Here is a 27260-nt window from a genome sequence, read left to right on the forward strand (position 1 = left end):
CCATACACACACTCATCCACCCATACGGTCCTACACACATGCTGTCTTCAACACATACAAACAGTGAGTCACTCATTCATGCACCTATGCACTACATAATAACCCCCACCGAACCATGAAGACACTCAGACACTCATACTGATACTCAAAAAACCAACTAATAACCTATATAGACACTCATGTAGCTACTCACCAACCCATGCAGCCACTTATATACAAAGTGAGAGACTGATACAGGTATTTACACATTTAAACATTACTCACTTAGCCATGTATTCATAAAGATACACTTAATCAGTCAGTTACACAATCAATTTTTAAAAAACAAATCATCAATTTAGACACTTATATACTCATTTATTCTTCCATCGACCTTGAGATATACATATATTAAACTTTTTTAATTTTCAGAAAAACACACATTCACTGGATGATGTCATCAGTGATGTCATTTGAGATGTCATCAGTGATGTCATGAGTGATGTCACTGACCATGTCATGAGTGATGTAATATGTGACGTCATCAGTAGTGCATTGCGGGCGCGCGAGTTATAGTTAGCTGAACTAACTATAATGGGGGAATTTCAATGGTTTTTTACGAGTGAAATGTCCAGCTAACTATAACATGTGTGAAACCTTTGGTTTTTTCATTGAATTTCTAAGGTTTTTTAAATGCTAATTCCTAACTATAACGTGTGTGAAACCCATGGTTTTTTCAGTGAAAAAAAAAATATATATATATATATATTCTTGCTGAATGACAGCATCTTTTCTACTTTGGCCACAGGCGGTGTCTCTTTGAGTACATAAAATACCCAGCCCCCCAGGCCCCATCAGAGGGACCCCGCCTGGGGCCAGAATTGAAATAAATGCTGCCATCCATCCAGCAAGACATTTGCGAGATCGAACAAAAGGAAATACCCTACGCCAAGGAAAACCTACCTCCAGGGCTTATTTCATACAAGGGAGGGAGGCCTGCATGCCCCCCCATTCAAGAGACTCTAAAGTCCTGGGGAGTCCACCCAGAGGCTGAAAACTGGTCATGTGGGGTGGGGGGTGTGCCGCCCCCTCCCTGAGCCACCTAAGGCCTCTGGAGCCCACCCAAGGGGCTGATAATACTTTTTATGGAGAGGGAGATCATGCATTGTCCCCCTTCCCGAGAGGCCCCTGGGAGCCCTCCCCAGGGCCGAAAAGAAAGAAAATGGGGCTGAGGGGCCATGTGACCCACCTTCCGAGCCTTGACAGACCCAGGGAACCCTCCTCCGGGATCATTATTAATCTTTATGGGGAGTCCCCCGAGGCTGGCCAGATGCTGTGTCCCGTGGAGCCCAACACGGGACATGACGGTTTCCCTGCTTGCAGCGGCGTGGACAGGGAAACCTGTATTCGCTCTTGTTTAGCAGTAGCACACGGAAACACACAGTTGGGTCCGGACCACATTTTCCCTGCAGCAGTGCCCGTAGTGTATCCCACCAATCGCAAGGGATCACTGTGTTTTTAAACTGAGGGCGGCAAACAGTTCATTATACTACGGCATCTGAGGAAGTTCGCCAGAACGAAATGCGTCATGCCGAGTGTTCTAATTAAAGCGCTGTTTCTGAAATCCCCGTGTGTGCTCAGCTTCTTGCCGACAGCGAAGGAGTTTGGTGTGGATATTTTGGGTGCAGCCACTAGCACCCAGTGAGCGCCAACCTTACAAGTGACCCAGCGGATTTTGTGGCAACTTGGTGTATCAAAAACTTTTTGAACGCGCTGGATCCCCGCTTACCTGGAACAGTGAATGTTGCCATAAACCAATGGACTGCGACTTCGCAGGAGGTGATCGCTTACTTAGGTGGTGCCTTTCGATCCTGTTCCGGGACTCTAGCGGTGAGGTGAGGGGCCAGAGAAACTGCAGCCTGTATAAACATCACGCCCCAGAAGATCTTTGGCAAGCGGGGGAAAAGTAGCAGACACCGTCCACTTGGGCCAGTACCTACGCCTGATGCCTGCTACACACGGAAACACACAGTTGGGTCCGGACCACATTTTCCCTGCAGCAGTGCCCGTAGTGTATCCCACCAATCGCAAGGGATCACTGTGTTTTTAAACTGAGGGCGGCAAACAGTTCACTATACTACAGCATCTGAGGAAGTTCGCCAGAACGAAACGCGTCATGCCGAGTGTTCTAATTAAAGCGCTGTTTCTGAAATCCCCGTGTGTGCTCAGCTTCTTGCCGACAGCGAAGGAGTTTGGTGTGGATGTTTTGGGTGCAGCCACTAGCACCCAGTGAGCGCCAACCTTACAAGTGACCCAGCGGATTTTGTGGTAACTTGGTGTATCAAAAACTTTTTGAACGCGCTGGATCCCCGCTTACCTGGAACAGTGAATGTTGCCATAAACCAATGGACTGCGACTTCGCAGGAGGTGATCGCTTACTTAGGTGGTGCCTTTCGATCCTGTTCCGGGACTCTAGCGGTGAGGTGAGGGGCCAGAGAAACTGCAGCCTGTATAAACATCACGCCCCAGAAGATCTTTGGCAAGCGGGGGAAAAGTAGCAGACACCGTCCACTTGGGCCAGTACCTACGCCTGATGCCTGCTACCCAGGGCCGAAAAGAAAGAAAATGGGGCTGAGGGGCCATGTGACCCACCTTCCGAGCCTTGACAGACCCAGGGAACCCTCCTCCGGGATCATTATTAATCTTTATGGGGAGTCCCGCGAGGCTGGCCAGATGCTGTGTCCCGTGGAGCCCAACACGGGACATGACGGTTTCCCTGCTTGCAGCGGCGTGGACAGGGAAACCTGTATTCGCTCTTGTTTAGCAGTAGCATTTTTAAATCTCCTGCCAAGCAGGAGCAAACACCAAGTCCACTCCCAGCAGGTGGGAGCTTCAAAAATGCTCTGGGTCACTGGTAGAGGGATTTTCATCTGTTTCCTTGCCCACACTGAACTGGACATGAAATCACATGAAAATATGGCTCCTGTCTGCATGGTGCAGCATAAAAAGTGAGCGGGTCCCGGGGATCGGTTCCACTGGACCAAAATTGTCCCCCTTCCCCTTATAGTGTGTTTATGTCAGAAAGTGTGTGTATGTGTGAATGTGTATGCATTTGAATACAGTGTGTGTGTATGTGTGAATGTGTTTATATGTATAAGCATATGTATGTATGTGTGAATCAAAGTGAAGGTCAAGAGGCATGTGAAGTCACTTCCGTTACCCTTCCGTCCCACTTCCGTAGCGCTGGGGGTACGCACCGTACATACACGGGTGGGGGTACGACTCGAACGTACTCGGGTGTACATACACGGGGGGTTCGACACGTACTCGGGTGTACATACACGGGTGGGGGTACGACTCGAACGTACTCGGGTGTACATACACGGGGGGGTACGACTCGAACGTACTTGGGTGTACATACACGGGGGGTTCGACACGTACTCGGGTGTACATACACGGGGGTACGGCGCGTACATGCGGGGGCAGGTGGGGTACGGCGCGTACATGCGGGGGCAGGGGGGGTACGGCGCGTACATGCGGGGGCAGGGGGGGTACGGCGCGTACATGCGGGGGCTGGGGGGGGGTACGGCGCTTACCGGGCCACCTACTCTGGTCGTTTCGCGCCGTACTTCGCATTTGCGGCACTTTTTGGGTGCCGTGAAAATATTGCCGTCCGGACTGCTGTCGGTTCGAATCGTAATTCCTGGGTCGTGAAACGCTGCCTAGAAGCGTCCCGACGTCACGTCGCAGCATTCCCGGATCACATTCGTTCGTATATTTTCGTCGGTCGGTGTTTTTTACGATTCGTACGGAAATGCTGTTTCCGTGCGAATCGTAATTCCATGTTTGTAAAGTTTTCCGACCGAGTACGAGTCGGACGGAGGAAACTCTCCGACCGACGGTTCGTACCCGGTTTTTACCGGATCGTAATCGGCACCACAGTCTCCCCATTTACTCGGAGAAGAGCCTGTGTAACAGTTGAGTCGTTCTGTTTAACGGGATCAAAAGCACTTGATACCGAGTCCCCTACTTAAAGGTCCTGCCTTGTGTACCCAAGAGGTTCTCAACATTCCCAGAAGACGCAGACTGCACCAATGAGTGGGCGGATGGTGGGGAAAGGGGTGGAAAAAAAACCAAAGCACTGTTACATGGTAGATAAGGACTTGGTGGAACGAAAATTGCTGGAATGTGAAGTAGTGGGGGATTTACAACCTGTAGATTCACAGCTTGTTTCGATCACAGCCGTTTTAGTGACCCCCCCTCGGTTTTTTCAGAACACTTGAGCACTGCTTTGATTCTAATATGTTTTATTAAAAAGTTTTTTAAAAAAAGATAGTGGGAGAACAAAGTAAGTTAAGACAAGCAAAATGTTGCATGAAATCTGAACTCTCTCCTCTTTTTTATAGTTTGTGATGCTCCGTAGTTCTTGTGAGGCTCCTTCATGGTCTCACCCCAATTGGCAGATCATGCCTTTACCGTGCCAAATAGCACGATCTTTTATATATCACTGCAAAATGTACTCTTCTGGACAATTGTAGTCTTCAATTAATCATGGGCAGGATTTGCTTGCTTAGAATGATGTGTCCACACCAATAGGAAGATAAAGCTGTTCAAGTAGACAGAGAAGCTTTGAAAATCAGAGAATCTGTTACCAGCTCACCTTACAGGAAATAAAAACCTCAGTAGAGGAAATCAACATGCTTTTTCATGGAAATTAAACCATGGAATAACATCATCAAGCTTTAGGGGAATATTCTCACGTACGTTTTTTTTTAGCTAGAAAATAAAAATTGTCAGAACTACTAAATTTGTATTAACACAACATATCTTAGAAATCGCTTAAAAGAATGGGAATGGAAATGCTTGAGTGAGAAGAAATGCAAGGCAGTTTTTCAATATATTAAATAGACACATAGATTGAGATTACTATAAAATAAAATAGGGAAAATGTGACTAGAATGAAGGGAAAACCAGTCCGGGGCATACATTATCTATGCCAGATGTAAACTGTCTAGAGTACTTCTGAAGAAGGAGGTGGTGGATTTATAGTATAGACTGATGGCTCTCCCACAGCAGAATTGGCAGCAAATGATGATTATATTGCGCTGTCCCCATGGTGTCCCCCTGTGCTCTTGGATCCCGGTGATGGGGTTGAGTTCCTCCCTACAATTCACTGTGGAACTCCGGGCCAATGGACCTTTTGTTACCTGCTGAGAAGTGTAGAAGCCAAATTAAATATCTACAAGAGCATGACTCTAAAGAACTACAGACTCCGAATTCCAAGTTAGTGGGTTTATTACAAAGCCCCCAAAAAACTGGATGTACAAGCACCCCATTACAAGGTTATAAACGTACACGGGAACTAATACAAATCCAAACCTACGGGCTAGCTTTATGCCATAGATCATAAAGAGGATGACGATCTCCAGAAGCAAAACACAGGCAATGATTGCCCCCACGTCAAGTTTGGTTTTCATCTGTGGTGTATGAATGAAAAGCATTAGTCTGTCCCTACCCTACCACTACCGTGACATCCCTACTTAGCATTCCCCAGGCAAGACCAGGAAAAGATGTCAGCATGTGAAGACTTCCTAAGAAGTACACTCACATTGTATGAGTCTAATTGCCAAAGCTACCAAGCTTATTCTAAGATGCTCCTTCTCTCCCCTTCGGCTCTCTTCACCCCTTCTCCTGTCTCCACCCCGGGACACTATCCCTAATACAAAACACAATAACGTAGATCACACCCACAGATCACCTCATCCCACAGGACACTTTCCAAAGTTGATTTTCCTCGCAAAGTCGATGCTCCCAGTACCTGGCTCGATGACCTTGATTCCTAGGCCTCCCTCAGTGAGAAAGAACACCGGCTCCCAAATATCTGTGGATCGTGCACATTTGTATCACATCCTCTCCAGCCTAACTCTCCTAAACAAAAGATGTTATTCTAACTAACAAAGACGACTTTCTCCACCTGCAACAGAAATGTATGAACAGGGCAAATTCAACATGCACATGAAATTTCTAGCAGCCCTGTTTCTGAGCCCCCAAGGAAAGTACAATACGGGCCTACAGAAATCGGCCAACAAAAGAGTGAAATACATAGGCTTTTCAAATATACACATAAGTGAACATTTCATAAGGCCTTTTTCATTATTACATTACAAAAGCACAGCAATGCATTTCTATTGAAATCAGCTTATGAAGTCCTACACGTTAAATGCAATTAGTCACTACTATGTGCAACTTTAATATGGTGCACATTTAAGTCATAAGCGTCAATTCACACATAAGCAATTTCATTAGGCAAATGACATCAAATACTATGGATTACAACATTAGAACATGAATGCTACGTTGTCTATTTACATAGCACAACACTTTCCCTACCGTTTACACGTTCACATGTTATTACCGAACACTTTCTAATGGTCAAATGTTAACTCAACGAAGGAATATATGTGGGTGCGGACTATCCATGATTATGATGCACCCCTACAAATAACAGAGCACCAACGCACTCCATCACCAGTAAGCTGAAGGCATTTGGTTTAAAGGGACGCAGGATCAGGCACTGTATGGAACCTATACCCGGTCAATGTATGCTGAGCTACTGTCTTCCAGGGGTCTCCGAGATTAGAGGCTGTTCCTCCACCAGTGCGCCAGTCATACATTCAGAGCTGTGTTCTGTCTGGGAACGGTTGTCAACGTCAACAGGAATCCAGATGGACATAGATTAGCATCCAGATCTAGCTACCATTCAGGGGAAGCAAAGATGCTCACCACAGTGTCACTGTACAAGTAAACCCAGAGAAGAATGGAGGAATGAAAGGATTTTATTTTATCAAGCTTTCAAAAAAAGATAGAGGAGTTCCAATGGAAAAGTGATGCCAATGCTTGTGACAATACAAATACAACAACTGGGGGCGGCCAGATGTAATGTATATTGCTTTTATATACCTAAATAAACAAGCATTGGCTAAGTCAATAGGTCTAGTGCTGGCTGTCGGACCTCTGACTTTGTCAATGCTTGTTTTGTTTTGTCATGGCTTTTGTAAACACTTTATTGTTGGGGGAGTTGCCAGGGTTTCGCCAATAAAAGAAAAATTGGCTAAAAGCAAAAATATGTGTCTAATCTCCAAAGCACACGTTGCCATATTTATCTCAGGGAAGTAAGTGGACTACTTTGTGTGCAGATGTGCTCCTTGTGAAAAGAGAGACTGCTAATACTCACAGTGAAGTCAACAAATGGCTGACCCATTGCCCACCTAGTGTGCTGTAGTGGATGGTTTAAAATGCCTATGACACAACAGCAAACAAATAATTGAAGAAGGCTGGCTGAAAGCCCTTTTAAGTAAGAGTATTAGATATGTAATATGACTAAAATCCAAAGGTTTTGGCTTACTCCAGACCTAAAAAAGTAATCTATTCACTTTTGTAATATCATCAAAATTTAGCTAGAACAAACCTTTAGTACTCCGACACTTTTTACCACTTACTAGAAGGCATTAAAATGTTTAATCAGGAAACTCCTTTTAAAGTTGTGCTGATTATTATTTTCTCTCAGTAAGACCACCTCTTCCCACCTGGGATTTTAGCATGCAATCCACTGGGTGCACCTTTGATTCCATGCACATGTGCCGACTGATTGCATGATTCAGCAGTTGTATTGATTGCTGCCTGTACCACTGTCCAACAAATTCGTGAAATACCTGCCCTGCCTTATAGTCTGGTCTGATGTCTCAGTCGATTAATGCATCAATGGTTGTGGTCTGTTTTGTACCAAATGGTCACAGTTTTGAATTGGTGAGGCCTCTTAGCCAGTCAGCCTTCTGAGGGTGAGTTGGTAACAATATACAACCCAACTCTATCAACATTACCAAGATGCTGCTCATGGCGAATGTGCATTTTTCCAAAATACCTTGTGTTCTTGTGTTGTGTTGCAATACATCTTCCATCTGCCCAGTTAGAGGCTATTTAGCTTATACTAAAGAGATTGTGTAGTTACTAGAACTCTGTCTAGCCCTCTGTCTAAAGTGCACTGCTACCCGGATTTAATCAAAGAGAATGAGGAAGCAGATCGACTAAGAGAAAACTGTTGTGAAACACGTTGTATCCAGTTACTAAGGGCCTTATGTAGGTGGGCTTGCATTTACCACTTCATAAATACCGAATCATACCGATTCGGTATTTATGAAGTGTAAATGCTATGTAGGTAATGAGTCGGTAATTATTACCGATTCGTTAAAATTCGGTAATTACCGAATCGGTATTTACCGATTCGGTAATGAGGCATACCTTCCCATTGATGGGAAGGTATGCCTCATTACCGAATCGGTAAATACCGATTCGGTAATGGGGGGAACACATGCAAGGGTGGCAGGGTGTCACAATGACACCCTGTTGCACCCCTGAAACGGCCATGTGTGCACATGTGGCACACATACATGCCCTAAGGGCATGTATGTCTGCCACATTGCACACTTGTAGGCGCTTTGAAATGCATTTCCACATCCATTCTTCATTTACCACCAACTATTAGTTGGTGGTAAATACCGACTCAAAACATCACCCACACACTCCCCCTACATCTCATTTCTGTATTCGGAATTTACCGAATCGGTAAAATTACCGAATCGGTAAAATTACCGAATCGGTAATTTTACCGATTCGGTAAATTCCGAATACAGAAATTGTCCCCCTACATACCAAAAGCCTAAATACCGGTCGGTAACGGTATAATTACCGAAAATCGGCCGTTACCGACCTGTATTTGGCTACCTACATGAGGCCCTAAGGGAGGTGAGAAAAGGCTTAACGTCTGTGTGGGTTAAAGCCCCTAAAAACTTTTACACATCACTACCCTAGTGGTTAGTGCCTTCTATATAGAAACAAGTTGTGACCTGGGAGGGCCCACGTAGGTATGACAGGCAAAGAATGGGATAGGGTCCCAGGAAATTAAAGGGGGGAATGTCTCCAGGTACTCATAACTGATATAGGACCATGGCAAGAAATCATGGAAAATATTTATATCGAGTAAAGGGGAGTGCCTTTCCCTCAGGGATGGAGGGAGTCATCTTAAATATATGTGTACATTAAGCAGCGATATGGCTTTAGTGTTTCTTCTCTGATATAATTCCGACAACATAAAACATTCGTTTTTTTTTTTTTATAGGTGGGCCCCCCGTGCCTCATAAAGTATGGTTTTTCCTTACGGTTAACAGTAAAGCCGCTGAACCAGAAAATACAATTTATGTCTCCTGTGCTGTTCTGGTAAGACTTCATTTTTTCACTTCCTGACATTCAGAAGAATTCATAAAAGTAACATGTTTTGCGATCTTCTGCAGATAGTAAACGGTGAATTATTAAGTTCAGTAATATGCAAAATACATATTGCTTGTCGATGTGATATTGTAAATGGAAATCGGTAATGGAAAATAAAATAGTATGTGAGTGTCTTAGCCTTTGATTAACTTAATTGGTTTGTCGGTACCGGCTTGTAACTAAGCTGAATGGAGGTGGCATTTGGACATGACAATCCACAGCAACTTCTTGAGATACTGAAAATGACACAAGTGCCACCCAACCTTTGGCAGGTTGTGAATAAATCCTCTGAAGTGCCAGAGTTCATGTAGCTGGAGATGTGGGTGGTGTGCCTACCAGGCGCGGTGCGTCCATTGGGGCGTTGGGGCGTAGCCCCCCCACCCGCAGCTCCCTCGGCGTCTTTGAACTTAAGTAAACTGAATCAGTTTACTTAAGTTCAAAGACGCCGAGGGAGAACTGACAATCATGTCAGTCAGTATGACGTCGACCGCCCACCCCCTTCAGAGTCTGAAGTGGGTTGGGCGGTCCGGCGTCATGTTGACTGACATGTTTGTCAGACGGACCAGGCAGGAGCAACAGGCAGCAGCACAAGTGCGCATGAGTGGGGAAGGTGAGCGAATTTTCGCACCGTGCCCAGTCATGTGCATTAGTGTCTGTTCTGGCTGGCGCATGCCCATTAGGAGAGCGAGGGTTGAGCAAAGGCTCAAACCTCGGTCTCCTAATGGGCAGGCGGGCGAGCAGTAACCGTGCCCTAAGCCAATCCTGGCGCTGCTGGCAGCACCAGGATTGGCTGAGAGGGGCTGTAGGCGCCAACGACGGACCCGAGGCAGCGCGGACAGCGGACCTGCTCTCAGGTAGGATTTTTTAAAATGTATTTTAAACTGGGTACTTGACCAAAAATCTTGGATATTTAACAAAACATCATGCTCTCACTTAAAGGTTTAACATAGCCAAACTGGACTAAGTGAATTGCATTCAGCAAGAGAACAGGGGTGTGTTTGCACTGAGAGGATATGTTTGGAATGGAGAAAAAGAGCAGATGTTACTGTCGTCATTAATCATTATTTAACAACCGTTTTCTTGTGGTTTACACTATTTTTTATTTTTAACTTGAAGCATGATTGAGTTCTATCTTTGATTTCACAGGAATTTGCGGTTTAACAAGCACGTGCTATAGTTTAGTGGTATACCTGTTGGTGTAACACATACATATTCTGGCACGAGATGGTGACTGGATAAATTAATATGGGCACAGTGTGCTTTTTTTCACCAGCCATTTAAGCGGAATGTATCTTTATAATATTGGTATACCAGGCTTTCAGATGATTAAAGAAAAGAAACGGATGCATGTGAATGAAGTCTGCGACTCGCATGTCACAGAGGCCCCAGCCTTTCTTTGCTTAGGTCTGTCCACCCGCATCCTTTGAAGAAGTTAGCAATATTTTTACTGGCATTTTTGGTTTGCGTTTTTTTTAATGTTTGTTGTGCGCAAGCTGCAGGGACATGGGTAAAACGTTTTTTTTTATATTGCCTTGACGTAATTAAATGTGCACATGTCTCTGCCAAAGGGGTGATTTTGTTCTGCTTTCGCCTGTGCCCAACCAAAAATATGTTATATTTAAACCGATGAAATATTACAAGGTGATCAGGACTAGTGTACAGATTGAGTGAGACTTTCTTTTTAGCCAATAGCACTTTGCATGCTGTGATTTTTGGGCTGGTACTTACGATGTTAAACAAGAAACTACAAGTACCAGAATGCAACATGTTGAGTTAAAAAAACAAGAGCTAGGACAAACTGAAGGTCCACACATGATAACAATTTGCCAGTTTGTGAAGCTAGCTGATCTCTAACAATGTCCGCGCGCTATACAAATACAATACTGTATAATAAAGTGACAGATACTGACTGACGTTTTCCGCTGTTTAGCAGGCCGCCGAAAGAGCAGCGATCATCTACTGGTTGTCAGGCAGCCGGATAAATAATCACTTCCTTCCTTGCAGTGAAGCTGGAGCAGGGCTGCTTGTCTTTAAGAGATCTATTCAAAAGTCGCTAGTTTAAGGCAGAGTTGCTGCGAATGTCATTGCAGCAGTCACATGCTTGCTAGTAACGACGCTGAGTGTTTGTGCAGAGCTGAACGAGGCAGATGAGCCGGCGGTGAAATCACCTCCAGTAATTGCAGATGTATTGAAATGCACTGATTGTGGTAAGCCTTGCAGCATCTAGCAGAGGCACATGTGTTTATTTACTGAGCTTACACTCCTGTTGACTCACATGGTAACGCTAGATCCCTGTAGATATTTTGAAGGCGGTTCAAAATGATTTAATCAGTTGCGTTTAGTATGTTTGCATTGCAGAGCTCTCAAGGTTCCCAGTTCCACGAGTTTGGGGTTTGATATTCTTATTCTGGTGTTTATAGGGCTCTTCACCCCATTATACTGGGACTGCAAATCCCACAATGCAAAGAAACAAATCTGGCCTGGATGGGCTACTCACATGGACTTAGGAAATGCGAGTGCTGTCAGTACTACTTGATCTGTTCGCTCTGCTACAAACCCAGGACTGCAAGTACCAGAATGCAGTGCAAGGAACTGGACCGGAAGACCCGCTTTCCATCTATGATGGGGCTTGTTGAGATCCGGTGCCAGGAGCCGGTTGCCTTCTGAACGGACCTGGGTTTAGTGTTGGGGGTGCAGGCACCAAGTTGGCAGGATGCAGCACGCAATGTGTGCACTTGAGGCTAACTGGCTGGTTTGGACAGTGTCTGAAGGGAGACTGCCTGTGAGGCAGACTTCCAGTTTAAAGAGACGCAAGACCTGACTGGCAGCCTCTCACTAGCCTAACTAACACTTATATGAACTACTGGCTCTGGCATTCAAGAACGATCTTACAGAATTCTGCACATGATGAGGAGTACTGGTGATGAATGTTTCTGTACATTTATTGTTTTTTGCACAACTTAATCCGGAGGTATGCCGCTTTCGAGCTGTCAGCGGTTTATGAAAGCGTTTGAAATGGCCGCTGTTTCTGGTCCCATAAGCCTTGAATCAGCTTCCGACGTGGTCATCTCTTTTGGGGTTCGGACCATGGCTATGCAAGTTTACAGAATTGGCTATTGGCAACAGGTGGGTGGTGGGAGTCAAGGGAGGATACCACGTTCTGTGAAGACTTTAAAGTGACGTTTGTGTATCTCTTAGAGGCATCATATATCATTAATTTGCTCAATAGATTTATAATAACAAGTAGAGTGCTTCATGTTACTGTTTTGTTTCTCCTAAGCGCTGTAAAAAAGAGGTGTTAATTTTACATAATTATTTTTGCTCAACCATATCGTCCTCCAAATGAAAAAAGGCTGCTTGCTTTACCAAATTCGAATTTAATTTTACTCACATGTTGAAGGCAGCGCCTGTTTCATCTCGGTGGTAACTATATGTTGGAGTTGATTTGTGCACCTCTTTATTTTGTGTTACCAGTACCACCCATTTGTCTCAATCTGTTGCAATGGGGAGTCGTCATATATAGAGTTCTGGAATGGTAGCAAAGCCAGAAAATAGAAAAGACTGAGGCTAGTTTTGTAGGGTTTAGACTAGAGATTTGGTAGGGTTTCCGGAGTCTAGGGCTCTGGGCCCATTTGAGGTTGGTGCATATTGGAGTTGCTTGAAAAGTCACCATTTGCCCACTCTTTTTTCAAAATTTTCCCTAAACCCCCGTTGGTGGTTCAGACTCGCTCACTATGCTCGCTCGCCACAGTGAAGTACGACAATCGTTTTATGCCTCGCCACTTTCAAATGTCACCAGCCGCCCCTGGTGCTTACTTTGAAGGCATACAACTCCAAAATTCTAAAATCTATCAATTCCTATTCCTTCCGTCCCCATCAGTGCTTCCAGTTTAACTTTGACGTGTCTTCAAAAAGGCCTCCATGGCACCGATCTTTGTGAACACATGTGTAAATATGGAGTCCGGAAGCCAAAGTTTAGATAAAGATGATTTATTTAGTCTTAGTTACAGGTTAGTAAGTTCCTGTAGAGCAGTCCCACCAGGAGCAGCCTGCATGATGCTCAGCCCATACTCCAACTGTCGCACCTCACAGGCACCCAAACATTCCATTCATCATCAACACACCAACATTCCACGCAGCACATTCACACTCTCTGACCAGCTGGGGAGAAAGCAACAGGATAAATACATATGCAGGATACTACAACCTATTGCTTGCCCTTGTTTAGGACTGTGAGTTTCGTGGGGTGCCACAGAGATACCTTGACTTTCAGATAGAGAATTCCCTTGTTGATGCATTGTAAGTGCTTTCTCGAGCTCTACAATGCCTGACTGTAATCTGGGAAAACTAAGACAGTGCTCGCATTAATGGTGGCATTTGTCCTGTTTCTGGCTTTATGCAGTACAAACTCTTTTGATGGGGCTACCCTGTTCTGGTATCAGTGTACCGTTAGTGTCAGAGGATCTGTATGGGTCTCTCATCGGCAGCCTATATTTTATGTAAAGTTAACAGTCCTGGGGGCCCCACTGGAATGACCCCGCCCACCTCCTCACTGAACCTTTGATCATTTTCCCAAATGAGACCATGGTAGATTCCATCTCATAAACACCCAGGAGGTGGAAATTGATGGCCCACAGGGTATCTTCCACAACCTTCTACTGTGTTTCCAGACAGATACTGGCTGGAACAACACAAGATTTAAATTCCTTTTGATCCTTGTTAGCTGGTTCTAATCCAGTAGGCTTATACATAACATTTGATATTATGGCCATTGAGGAGTATGGTTAACATTATAAAACATTTGGTCGAAAGGCCGAGTTGTTTGTACATTTCTGCACATCACTGAGGGAAAGGTTGATTGAAAACAGTAAGTGGAATACTGGAATATACTGCTGTGTTGCCTAAGGAAACAAGCATTGGCAAAGCCAATAGGTCTTCTCTATTTAAGAGCTATTAGCTTTGCAAATTTGTTTTAGCCATGTTGTACACCAGCGTGGCTGCTGTTCAGCAAGGATAAAAGTTAGTGGTGTGCAGGAGAGTGGCATGGAGTGGTGTGGAGGAGAGTGAAGTGTCAAAGAGTTGTATGGAGTAGAGTGGTGTAGAGTAGAGCGGTGTAGAGTGTTGGGGTGTTGAGTGCCATAGAGATGAGTGGCATACAGTGAAGTGGTGTAGAGTTGAGTAGTTGTCATGGAGTAGAGTTGAGGGGCATACATTGGAGTAGACTGTTATTGAGTGGAGGGTCATCGTGTGAAGGAGCAGATAGTGAAGCAGAGTGTCATACAGTGGAGTAGAGTGGAGTAGCATTGAGTGTTTTAGAATGGAGTGTTGTGGAATGTTTTAGAGTGGAGTAAACTGGTGTAGAGTGGCATAGAGTGGAGTGGGATAGAGTGGTGTAGAGTGGAGTGTCGTGGAGTGCTGTAGAGTGCAGTGGAGGGACATAGAGTGGAGGGGATGTAGAGTGAAGGGGTGTAGAGTGGAGTAGCATTGAGTAGATTGTAGGGGCGTAGAGTAGATTGGAGGGGCATATAGTGGAGTAAAGTGTCATAGAGTAGAGTTCATAGAGTAGAGTGGAGTAGAGTCATTGAGTAGAGTGGCATAGAATGTAGTGGCATCGAGTGTCATAGAGTGGAGGGGACTAGAGTAGAGTAAAGTGGAGTGGAGTGGTGTAGAGTGGAATAAAGTGTCATAGAGTGTAGTGGCGTAGCGTGGAGTGGCATAGAGTGGAACATTGTTGAGTGTTGTAGAGTGTCATGGAGAATTAAATGGAGTGTCATAGAGTGGAGTGGTGTACAGTGGAGCATACATGATGTGGTAGCACACTGCCATTACATACAACACATTTTCAAATGAAATTACCATTACATTTTCACATACGGTTTTACTGATAAAACTATACAGGGCACCAACGATAACACGTGGAAATGGCATCTCCTAGTGTATTGATTTGTTTTGACCATACTTGAATATTTGTTTCCTCCGCACTTCAGAATTACAAAAATGTACTTCACTTGTGCTTTTCAGATATATTCTGAAATATTTGCACAGTTTATTTACAGACATTTAAATTTTGTTGTGTGCTAGAAAAAAAACTTTTCTTTCCCTCTTCCAGTATCCATCAAGATTGTCACATAAACGCTCTCACTTTGAATGCTGCTAAGTAAACAGCAAGCTCCCTCAGAAAACAGAGCCTGACTTTTGACTTCCATCTTTGAATGCACAGCAAATGTGACAAGATGAGACCAAAATCTAAAGGCATGTTTACATAAAGCGAGCACTCGTTGAAGAATACAAGGAGCAGTGATAAACGGGCTATTCTCCACGGGAGGGATAAAGACATGCTGCACAGCCTAAACAATTAAAACTAGCAACTAGAAAGCAAGCAAATGTGAGTTACAAACCACAAAGTCAATGGTAAGCAATGGGCGAAATGCATCCCAGGGAACCTTTCAAAATGCTCCCAAGAAGTCTTTTCGCAGCCAGAGAGCTGCGCTTTCTGCTAGGCTTCAATCTAAAAATGACAAGAACAATATTTTGATAAGAATATATGGTATTACAAAACACAAAAACTCTTTGTCGGGGAAAGGTAGTGATTGTTAAAGCTGATCTCTGCAATGGCACTGACTGAAATGAGAAAATTTGAATGTTCAGGTTTGGTTTGACTTTTAAAATTAAAATGTTGTTTAAATAATGGACAAAAGCTGTGCAGTTATTTGTGGCTGTGATTATAAATATGAAAAATTTGGCAGTCTCTGTGAAATATGTATCTGATATAGACTTCTAGCTTCAGATTCCTTACCTTAGAATATTCTCCAGGTGTCAAACTGGTTTTATCCACTAAGAATAGTGAGGTTCCGTGCGAGACGGAACGACACTTTTTGGGTGTTGTCGAGTATGGATGACCTTGGTGTCTACGAACCGCAAATTACGAGTTTGGTGGGTGTACGCGTTTTCGCTATGCAACCACGTATGGTTCGTCTCATTTTTGGGTTTGGCCATCTGAACCCTCGGGTTCCATTTTTAGATGCGGCATCCATTTTGTTTCTTGCCCTCAAGTAGCCAGCGAACGGACCTTGTCCGCTCTGTGACCCTGGGATTCCCAAGCTTACACGAAGGACACGTGTTCCTTTGAGGGTGACTTTTATGATAGGGGAAATGACACGGCGAAGGCAGATGGCCCTGCTCGAGGCTCATCTTACCGTGCTGGTCCATTGTTTCAGTCGTGCATGCATTGGACACGAGGTCTTTGATCCTGTAATCAAGTTTCCGTTATTACTCCCAACACTCTTTTCCAATCTGTCGTGCATCCTTGTTCTTTCTTTGCATCTGTTTTTGTCCCTTCTCTTAATGTGTTTACAGTCAGAATGGAATGTGTTTAACTGTGGGGATGATATGTTTTTACAGTTGGGAACCGGCAATGCAGCTGTAATTATGTTCCGGCCTCCTGAAACATGAACGCGACTCTTTTGAAGTTTATTGTGGGAACTGAGTTGCAACCTTTGTTTGCTATGTTGTGCAATGGTAAAAACGTGTATAAAAGGAGCGATCCACTTTTGCAATTCGAAGCAGTCTCCGAGAACCTACACGTTGTGTACTTCTTGTGACTTCTGTATCCCTGCAGTAAATAAACGCTGATCTTTGACGTCGCTGGAAGTGTCCCGTGTCTCTGTGTTTTGTACGCCAGAACAGGTAACCCACGAAGGTTTCAGGTGTTGTCCCCTGGCACCGCTGGGTTCTAGAATAACCCAGTCCTTCAGTTGGCGCCCAACGAGGGGCGACATCAGCGGTACCGGTCCAAAGCCCGACGATCGTGAGGAACTTCGTGTGAAATCTCCGAGGGAAGGTGCACCCCGCTTCATCGATCCAGTTGTCGAAATAAGTGGCCCGAAGTCTTTTCCCGCGAAGATCCCCGCCTCCTGACGGCTGCGACGGACTGATGACCTGACTGTCGACCTGTTTTGGCGCCTGGCGTAGTCCTTTGTACAGCGAGACGACAGACGGGCCTTCCTGGTGACGCCACTGCTCTTTCAGTTAAGTATTTGTGGGTCGCTCCCAGAGTTACTTTGTTGTTTGCATGGTTCCATTGCATTTGTGGTTCTTAGTTGTTGGGTTTTATTTGACGATTGCAATTGCCAAAAACCGAGGGTCTTGCATTTTTTGTGCGAGGACATCATAATTCGATAGCCCTTGAAGTTTGTAAACTCGGTTAGTGTGCACGATGCCTGGCCGTAGGACTTTGTTTGGTTTCCTTAAATGTTGCAGAACGGATTCCCGGCTGGAGGATTCATGCCCGATACTTCCGGTTGGAACTCCAATTTATGAGCTCTATAGCCGCCACGGCGTAGGTCCTATCGTATATAATGAATATTGGGTTCGCTACACTAAAAATGATGGCGTTCTTAGTTGGCCATCACATGGTAGTTTCGAAACTGTCGTCTTAGATAATCTTGAAGCTAAACTGTTTAAAAAGAAGGCTAGGCCAGCCATGTTTGATTCCTTCCGGTTATGGCGCAAAGAGGCCAAGCAGAAAGAAATCAAACAGAGTAAGAAAAATAAGAGAGAAGGTGTTATCACGGTGATGCGAAATGCAGAACAGTATCAGCGAGACCAAGATGAGAAGGAGCAGGAAGTTAGTGCTCGACTTCATCATATGGCGGTGGATAAGTGTTATCCGGTGTTACCGTCTAAATCTGATAAGACGGGAGAGGAAGTGATAGAAGATTCGCTATTGTCTTATCTGTTGAAATCACCACCTCCCTATGCTCCAGATACCGTGGGTCCTATGATTCTTTCTATTCCTCAACCTGCTGTTCTGGCGGCTGCTGGTCAGCCCGTCGTTCCTCCCGCTCTCCCGAATCCTCTTGTGCCGCAAATTGTTCATCCTCCTTTACCGGCTTTTCTTCCTACTGCTCCTTTACCAGTCCCTCCTCAGCCTGTCGTTCCCGCTACTCCTGGTACCGCGTCCACTTCTACTGTCTCCACTCCTACTGTTGTTGCTCCTTTACCTCCTTCTTCTTCTCCTTCTGTTCGTAGCCGTCTCCTTAATGCTGTCGCTACTCTTTATTCTCCGCTTTTTGGGCCAATACTCGGATCGACTCTTTCTGATGTTGCTCAGAGGCGCAGTCAGATTCCTGATGGTAGGGAACGTGAGTCGTTGGTAAAAATGGCGCGTAAATGGATTCGCCATCCTGTTAAGTACACTTCGCGTATAGTGTTTGAAACATTTTCCCAGTTTAATGCGCCCACGCAACGATTCGTGTTTGAGGAAATGTGTAAATCTTTGAGGGAAGAGTGGGATCATGATGTGGTCGATAATGTACCGTCTGAGGTTTCTGAGCTCCAGCATCAATTTACGACTGGTGTGATTGTAGGTGATAATGTTCGATGTGCTCTAGAACGCCTGTTATCTTTTCGATGTACAGTGCAACCTCGAGCATTGTTTAAAGACGAGACTGCAGAGTGGATGGCAAAACCTGGTCAGTATCCTATGAGGGAAGTTCCCCCAGTATGGATGCCAGAAGATCCTAATGCTAATCCTCCTGTTCCAGGACGTTTTCAGAGAGTTTGGATACACCTCCCTTGGAAGCGATCGGAAGTTTTGCAGGTAAAGCAAACTTTGCCCGATCCTCGTAAAAATCCTGCAGGTTATTATAAGGAGTTGTCCCAACTAGTGGATGCTACCGTTATGAATCTTGCCGATATTGACATGTTGTTTGGTAATGTAGTGCCTCAGCCGATTTGGGCGAAAATCCGTCATGAGAACCATGCGGCTGAGTTAGGCGCTGACTGGGCTGCACTTGCGGCGGCAGACGCCCAACAAGTTGGTGGGGCTAAACCCGAACAGCTTATTGTGGATTTGCCCCAGAGGATAATTACCCTTATGAAAACACTTATGCCAGCAATACGCGTTAATTGGGACAAGTTGTCCGCGTGCAAGCAAAAGAGGGATGAGAGTGTCTCCGACTTCTTTACGAGATTTGAGGAGGCGTTTGTTGATCATAGTGGTCAGGACATGAGTTCGGAGGGTGGTCAGCGGTTGTTCGTTGATAAATTTGTATCGAACTTGTTGCCCGAACTCAGCAACAAGTTGAAGAATTCTGAGAGTTCGTGGGCTGTTTCTACCACTGCTCAGATATTAGCCACGGCCCAATACTACGAAAACAGAGAGAAGGAAGAAAGCGAACGCGCGGATAAGAAAACAAAGGATCTTAAAACTAAGGTCTTATTGCAGCAAGCGTATCCTCCGCGCCCGAATTACAATGACTCGCAACAGCCAAATCGATCACAATCGCAGTTTTCTCGATCACAGGTGCGTAATGACTCTTCCGCACCTCGCTCTGTGTTGGGGTATAATCAATGTGCATATTGTCGGGGTGAGGGCCATTTGAAGTTTAATTGTCCAGTTTTACGTGACAGGAACAATGGTGTTTCGGCTCGAGGAGGTCGTAGTGGTCCTCAACAAGCTTCACGTGGTAGAGGTCGCGGCGTTACTCAGAATCAGGCCGAGCGTCTTGCCACTTCGTCAGACTCGCAGAATTGTTTCGACCGACGCGATCTCTCGTCTGGTAGATCTGCACAGTATCATGTGGACGACTATTATGTCGAGCATGATGTTGCTGCGGACGGTATCTACTAGGACAGCCATAGACAGAGGAAGGGAGAAGTATCAGTTCCGGTTGATCAGAGAGGGCCTTATGTCGCAGTTGCCACATTGGGCGTAGTTGAGCCTTTTCTGTTGGACACTGGTGCAGCGAAAAGTTCCATCATGCATTCGAAACTCTCTGGCGCGCCTTTGTCTGGCTTAACGAATGTTTCCGTTGGATTCTCTGGCGCCCCGTTAGCAATCCGGTTTCTAGTTCCTTGCCCCTTACGATTGGGGCTCATGAGTTAGAAGCTCCTTTGATTTTGACTACAGGTTGTGGTGAGAATCTTTTGGGCTTGGACTTGTTGAAACGGTTACATGCGACTTTGTACTGCTCTCCTGCGGGAGTGGAGCTTACATTGGGTCAGAGAGTGATCTCTCCTATGTATTTGTCGATCGATAAGATCCCACCGGAATTGAGTTCTCTTCCGGCTTCTTTGTGGGCGACAGGTCCCAATGATGTGGGCCTGCTGGATATACCATCTTATGTTGTTCAATTGAAATTCAACGCGCGATTGCCGCGCATACCCCAGTATCGTATCTCCCTTGATGGTGAACGGGCACTATTAGCGATCATTTACGATTTGATCGATAAAGATGGTATTGAGGAAACACGAGGTAACGTGTGTAATAGTCCTGTGTTGCCTATTTTGAAGCGAACCGATCCCTCCAAGCCTCCTGTGTACCGTCTAGTTATTGACTTAAGGGAGGTAAATAAAATTGTTGTCCCGCAGTTTCCTGTGGTACCCGACATTACAGCTTTACTGACTCTGATTCCAGCCTCTGCATCATGGTTCTCGGTAATCGATCTGAAGAATGCGTTCTTTAGCATTCCGATTGCTGAGGAAAGCAGGGATTTGTTCGGTTTCTCATTAGGTGGTTGTAGCTTCCGGTTCAAACGCGCACCTCAGGGCTCCTGTAAGAGTCCATCGATCATCAGCCAAGCTCTTAAGAGTCAACTTGATGCATTTGTGCTGCCAACTGGTGCGGCCTTGATTCAGTACGTTGACGATCTGTTGGTAGCTGCAGACACTGAACAAATTTGCAAGACTGCTACCGTGTCACTGTTACAGCATCTTTGTGACTTACATCACAAAGTGTCACCTTCTAAACTGCAATATTGTTGTCAAGAAGTAACCTACCTAGGTCACTTATTGTCAAAGGCGGGAAGAAGGTTGACCCCTGAAAGAATTGCAGCAATTGCTCGAATGACTGTGCCAACAACTCAGAGAGATGTGCGTGCCTTTCTAGGTATCACGTCATACTGCAGACAGTGGATTCCAAATTTTTCACTGTTAGCGAAGCCATTGATCGCTCTCACGTGCAAGGATGTTTCGACTCCTTTGCCATGGACGGAAGAATGTCAGAAAAGTTTTTCTGAACTTCGTGATGCGTTGTGTTCGGCTCCTGTGTTAGGTACTCCTGATTACAGCAAGCCATTTACACTATACGTCCACGAGAGGGAAGGTTGTGCGTTGAGTGTTTTAACGCAACAATTTGGTGGCAAGCAGCGCCCGTGTGCATATTTTTCCTCGACCTTAGACCCGGTAGCCAGAGCGTTGCCGAGTTGCTTGAGGGCGACGGCGGCAGCTGCGGCGTCTATTCGACAATCCGCAGGTCTTGTCATGGATAATATGCTCATAGTGATGGTTCCGCATGCAGTTGACACTCTCTTGAATCGTACAAAAACTCAACATCTGACGAGTGCAAGGTTGTCTGGGTATGAGCTGACCCTTTTGGCAAGTCATATACAGATCAAGCGTTGTAATGTACTGAATCCGGCGACATTGTTGCCGACTAATATGGAATCAGATGATGTACCACCACATGATTGTTATTTACGAACTGAGGAAGAAACAAAGGGTCGTGTGGACCTGAAAAACACACCATTGACAGATCCCGATGGCACTTTGTATGTTGATGGTTCCTGTTTCAAGTTGCCGTACGCTGTAGTGACGTTGAGCACGATTGTGGAAACTGCGAGATTGAATCAGAATTCAGCGCAAGCGGCAGAGTTGATTGCGTTGACAAGAGCATGTGTTTTGTCTAAGGGAAAGCGAGTGAATGTGTTTACCGACAGTCAGTATGCATTCGGCGTTGCGCACAGTTTTGGAAGACTGTGGAGAGAAAGAGGATTTATGACATCGCATGGTACGAAGATCCAACACGGGCAGCTCGTGAATGATCTTTTGGATGCACTTACATTGCCTAGACAGGTGGCGATCGTCAAATGTAGTGCACATCGGAAAGTGACGGATGATGTTGGTCGTGGTAATGCATTTGCTGATGAGATTGCTAAGGAAACGGCTAAGAATCTTGCAACTCGAATGTATGTGACAAGTTCAACGAGGTGGTCGACGGAAACTGGTATGTGTGAAGACACTGTTGAGAGTGTGAAAGCAATTCAGAACGAGGCCACTGAAGCCGAAAAGACCAAGTGGAAAGAAAGTACGGGAAGGTTGGATATGCATGAATGTTGGGTTGACTTGACGGAACGTCAGAGGTGGATGTTACCGGATGCGTACGTATTAGCTGTCGTGACGATGGCTCATGGGTTGTCACATATTAGTGCAAAAGGGATATGCAAGTTCTTGTCCCCTGTATGGAAGAATGAGGGTATTACTAAATGTGCTGAGAGAGTGGTTAAGAATTGCAGGGTGTGTTTGATGCATAATCCTGGCAAGGGCACCCCCACTCCACCTGGTCATTTTGCTCCCCCTGTTTGTCCCTTTGAGGTTATCCAACTGGACTTTATCCATATGGAGAGATGCAATAATCTGAAGTATGTTTTAGTTGTGGTTTGTGCGTTCTCCAGATGGATCGAGGCCTATCCTCTTAAGGATAACACTGCCCTGTCCACAGCGAAAATTCTGCTGAAGGAATACTTTCCTCGGTATGGAATGCCACGGATTGTGTGGTCGGATAATGGAAGTGAGTTTGTGGGAAGTGTGATGCAGAGTGTATGTAGGGGCCTTGGAATTCGGCAGAAATTCCACAGCGCTAATCATCCTCAGGCAGCGGGTTTGGTTGAAGGGTACAATGGTACCCTGAAGCTGAAACTTGCAAAGATACAAGCTACGACTGGTCTATCATGGCCTAATGCCTTGCCTCTGGCTCTCCTATCAACCAGAGCGACCGTACACTCTCGAGTAGGGCTTAGCCCGTATGAGATTGTGTTCGGCCGCCCTGCGAACATTTGGGGAGTCCCGAGACCTAAGGCCTTTGATAGTCTTGAGTATCCAATGCTAATTGATTATCTTCACGATTTGACCACTAAACTACGGTTAATTCACCAACAGGTCTTTGAAGCTCTGCCGGCGCAGACAGAGGGTCCTGGACATCAGCTCCGGCCAGGCGATTGGGTTGTTACCCGAAATTTTGGTCGAAAACGTAACTTGGAGCCAAGATTCGTGGGACCCTTTCAAGTCTTATTAACAACGAGGACTGCAGTTCGATTGGAGGGCAGGAAGAACTGGGTTCACGCCGGCCATACGAAAAAGGTACCGATCCCCTCACCAACAGATGGTTGGGTGAGAACTGGGATTGCGGCAACGGAAACTGAGACCCCTTTAAGCTTTGTGCCGTTTAGTGATGCTCAACCTGTAGGAGACAATTTGTCGCTGCCAGACACACTTGTGGAGTCATCAGTAGCAGAGAACTCAAGGTCTGAATCGTCGTCCACTCCATCGAACACTGTTGCACCAGCTGAACAATTGTTTGTAGAGCAGACTCGACCTGGAAGAAATCGATACTTTCTTCGTCCACATAGCAAGGACTAATAAAGTTTAGTTTTATATTTTTTTCTTTTACTGGTACTACGGACATTATGAACAATTACATCCTTTCCTTTTGAGTTTTTATGTGTTTTTCACTGCTAAGAGATTTGTATTAAAATTGAATGTTTTGAGAAAACTTACCATCCGGGTTACCGTAGGGCCGTGCGGGTACTCCTTTCTGTTTAGCAGGTTTCTGACACGGTCGGTTACTTTTGTCGATTCCTGGGAACTCCTGGGAATTGATAATCGCTACCCAGAACGAAGTGCGTCAAGTACGTCACGGACGGTTTGTAGAGGATGGCATTCTCTAAGCTGTTGGAAGTAGAAAGGATGTCGACGCAAAGATCGAAATTGCATAAGATTGTACGAACAAAATGTTTTCTGTTTCAGGTATTCCTACTGTTTCTGACTGTGTCTATGTTATTGGTGGGCGGAGTGTATTTTGGAATACAGTTGTTATTACCTTCTGTTTCACCTACTCTTTCTCCTAAACTAAGCTCCATCACCACTGTTTCCCCACACTCTTTTCATCCCCTGCCTCAACACGAACAGGTTAGACGTGCGGAATTTATGAATAACTCCTTCGTTCAACTCCTACATCAGCATCAGTTGGTGATGAATACTACCAACTGTTGGGTGTGTGGGTTAATGCCACATACCATGGATAGGGGTATTCCGTATTTGGTCCTTCCTTATAGTTCCCAAGGGTCAGCTCGAGCATTCCAAACTATGTTTCGTAGTGCACTAGATTCCTACCCCAGTCGAGAGCCACGCTCTGCAAACTTTGGTCCTGGTCCGTACCACAAGCCTTTGGCGATAGCGATTGCGGATTTAGATAGAGATGTTCTTGATGCATCGCTTATCCCAGATGAAGAGGTGCAAGCCTATAAGGATCTGAGTGAGGCCGAGTATAGTACGTCAGTGGGTGATAGACAGCTCAAGAGTTCGTCCCCACTATGGATTGTACCACACCTCGGTAATTTCTGCTTGAAAGGCTTGGGTCGAAATCCGAGAGCACAACTTGGGAACAGTGCTTGTACTGACACGTATGTCCTACCGATGCTCTCTTCCCCTGTTTTTCTGACTGCTAAGGGCACTTATTTCGTATGTTATGAACGCGCATATACATGGTTACCCCGTGATTTTTCGGGTACCTGTTATATTGCGAATCTTTTACCACCAACTTTTACAGTTGCCTCAGACTATCACAAGACTAGAGTTGTGAGAGGCGTTATTAGCAAAGAGGATACTGCCGGTCAAGAAGCAGGAGATTTCTTTAAGGGTTTCTTTCCGTTTTGGGGACCTATGGTCAATAGTAGGAACCTAAGACAGTTGACCCGTGTAGTCGAGTCGACTGCTAATATTACTGCGAGTGCCCTTGGTAATTTAACAGCTGAACTTCAGGCGGATAGACTCATGACGTTGCAGAACCGTATGGTTCTAGACGTTGTTCTCGCAGATAGAGGTGGTGTGTGTAAAGTTATCCATTCGAGTTGTTGCATTTTCATTCCTGACAACGCTCCAACTGTCTACCAAGCCATCTCGAAGTTGCACAAGATTTCCGAGTCCATACACGTGGACGAAGGTAATTGGACACTTCTAGGATGGTTTTGGGGCTTGATATCCACTTGGGGTTGGAAAATTCTGATGATCGTGGGGGTTGTTGTAACGTTTCTATTCACGTGTTGTCTTTGTGTGCAGTGTGGTCCTGCCTTATGTGGACTTTGTGTTACAACGTGTATAAGACGGCCATCTGTTACCAAGGAGACATTGATGGATAGAATGATGTTCCAGCAGCAGCTGAACGATCTGATGAATATCGAAATCGATTCTGATATTGACTAGTGCTTGCCTACATAAGGGCAAAAGGAGCGTCTGAGGTTCTGTGCGAGACGGAACGACACTTTTTGTGTGTTGTCGAGTATGGATGACCTTGGTGTCTACGAACCGCAAATGACGAGTTTTGTGGGTGTACGCGTTTTCGCTATGCAACCACGTATGGTTCGTCTCATTTTTGGGTTTGGCCATCTGAACCCTCGGGTTCCATTTTTAGATGCGGCATCCATTTTGTTTCTTGCCCTCAAGTAGCCAGCGAACGGACCTTGTCCGCTCTGTGACCCTGGGATTCCCAAGCTTACACGAAGGACACGTGTTCCTTTGAGGGTGACTTTTATGATAGGGGAAATGACACGGCGAAGGCAGATGGCCCTGCTCGAGGCTCATCTTACCGTGCTGGTCCATTGTTTCAGTCGTGCATGCATTGGACACGAGGTCTTTGATCCTGTAATCAAGTTTCCGTTATTACTCCCAACACTCTTTTCCAATCTGTCGTGCATCCTTGTTCTTTCTTTGCATCTGTTTTTGTCCCTTCTCTTAATGTGTTTACAGTCAGAATGGAATGTGTTTAACTGTGGGGATGATATGTTTTTACAGTTGGGAACCGGCAATGCAGCTGTAATTATGTTCCGGCCTCCTGAAACATGAACGCGACTCTTTTGAAGTTTATTGTGGGAACTGAGTTGCAACCTTTGTTTGCTATGTTGTGCAATGGTAAAAACGTGTATAAAAGGAGCGATCCACTTTTGCAATTTGAAGCAGTCTCCGAGAACCTACACGTTGTGTACTTCTTGTGACTTCTGTATCCCTGCAGTAAATAAACGCTGATCTTTGACGTCGCTGGAAGTGTCCCGTGTCTCTGTGTTTTGTACGCCAGAACAGGTAACCCACGAAGGTTTCAGGTGTTGTCCCCTGGCACCGCTGGGTTCTAGAATAACCCAGTCCTTCAATAGGGGTACCCCAATTCTAATATAGGAAGAGCAATAGGGGACAAAACCAATAAAAAGAACAAAAGTTTTGCTCTACCTGTCTAGATAACAATAGATCGGATAGATCTCACTGATATATAACCCAAGGGGTCGCTTTCAGCTACACCATTTGAAAGAGAGCACACAGAAAAATATATATTGTGATTGAAGATAGTATTTTTTATTTATTTTTTGTTCAGTAATTCTCTTGATATATATATAAACGACAAATATACATTTTCACCACATTTAAAACAATTTTTTTGCACACAATGAAACTCTCCTCAAAGCCTTGGTGTATATTGTTGGATGGAAACTCCATTAAAAGGAAACCCAATTAGTGCGCCTGTTGTGCTCTCTTTCAAATGGTGTAGCTGAAAGCGACCCCTTGGGTTATATATCAGTGAGATCTATCCGATCTATTGTTATCTAGACAGGTAGAGCAAAACTTTTGTTCTTGTCAAACTGGTTTTAGACATGTGCGTGGTGCCTATAGAGGCACCGCCCCAGCATGCTGACATCAGTTCTTTTCTTTCCGCGCCATCAGCACAGATCCAGAGAGAGCTACCTCAGTCCACTTTTGGCAAACTTTTTCGACGCTTTGATGGTGTGTTTTGAACTTTGACTCCCCGTTTGCTTGGAATGTCCCCTAAAAAACATGTTGGGTTTAAACGCTGTGGTTCCTGTCACAGACAGATGTCAGTGACAGACCCCCATTTGGTTTGCCTCTGGTGCCTG

The 27260-nt window shown here is 45.2% G+C and overlaps 1 protein-coding gene across 1 annotated transcript in view; it reads left to right on the plus strand.

The window, feature by feature from the left end:
* Nucleotides 1-27260, plus strand: part of CFAP47 (cilia and flagella associated protein 47) — a 2697962-nt gene that overhangs the window by 1437312 nt on the left and 1233390 nt on the right. The window contains exon 51 of the mRNA XM_085622577.1: nucleotides 9155-9252. Coding sequence (XP_085478703.1) covers nucleotides 9155-9252 — 98 coding nt within the window. The remainder of the gene's footprint in view (nucleotides 1-9154; nucleotides 9253-27260) is intronic.

This window comes from Triturus cristatus, chromosome 8 (assembly GCF_964204655.1).
Source record: "Triturus cristatus chromosome 8, aTriCri1.1, whole genome shotgun sequence".
Lineage (NCBI taxonomy): Eukaryota > Metazoa > Chordata > Amphibia > Caudata > Salamandridae > Triturus > Triturus cristatus.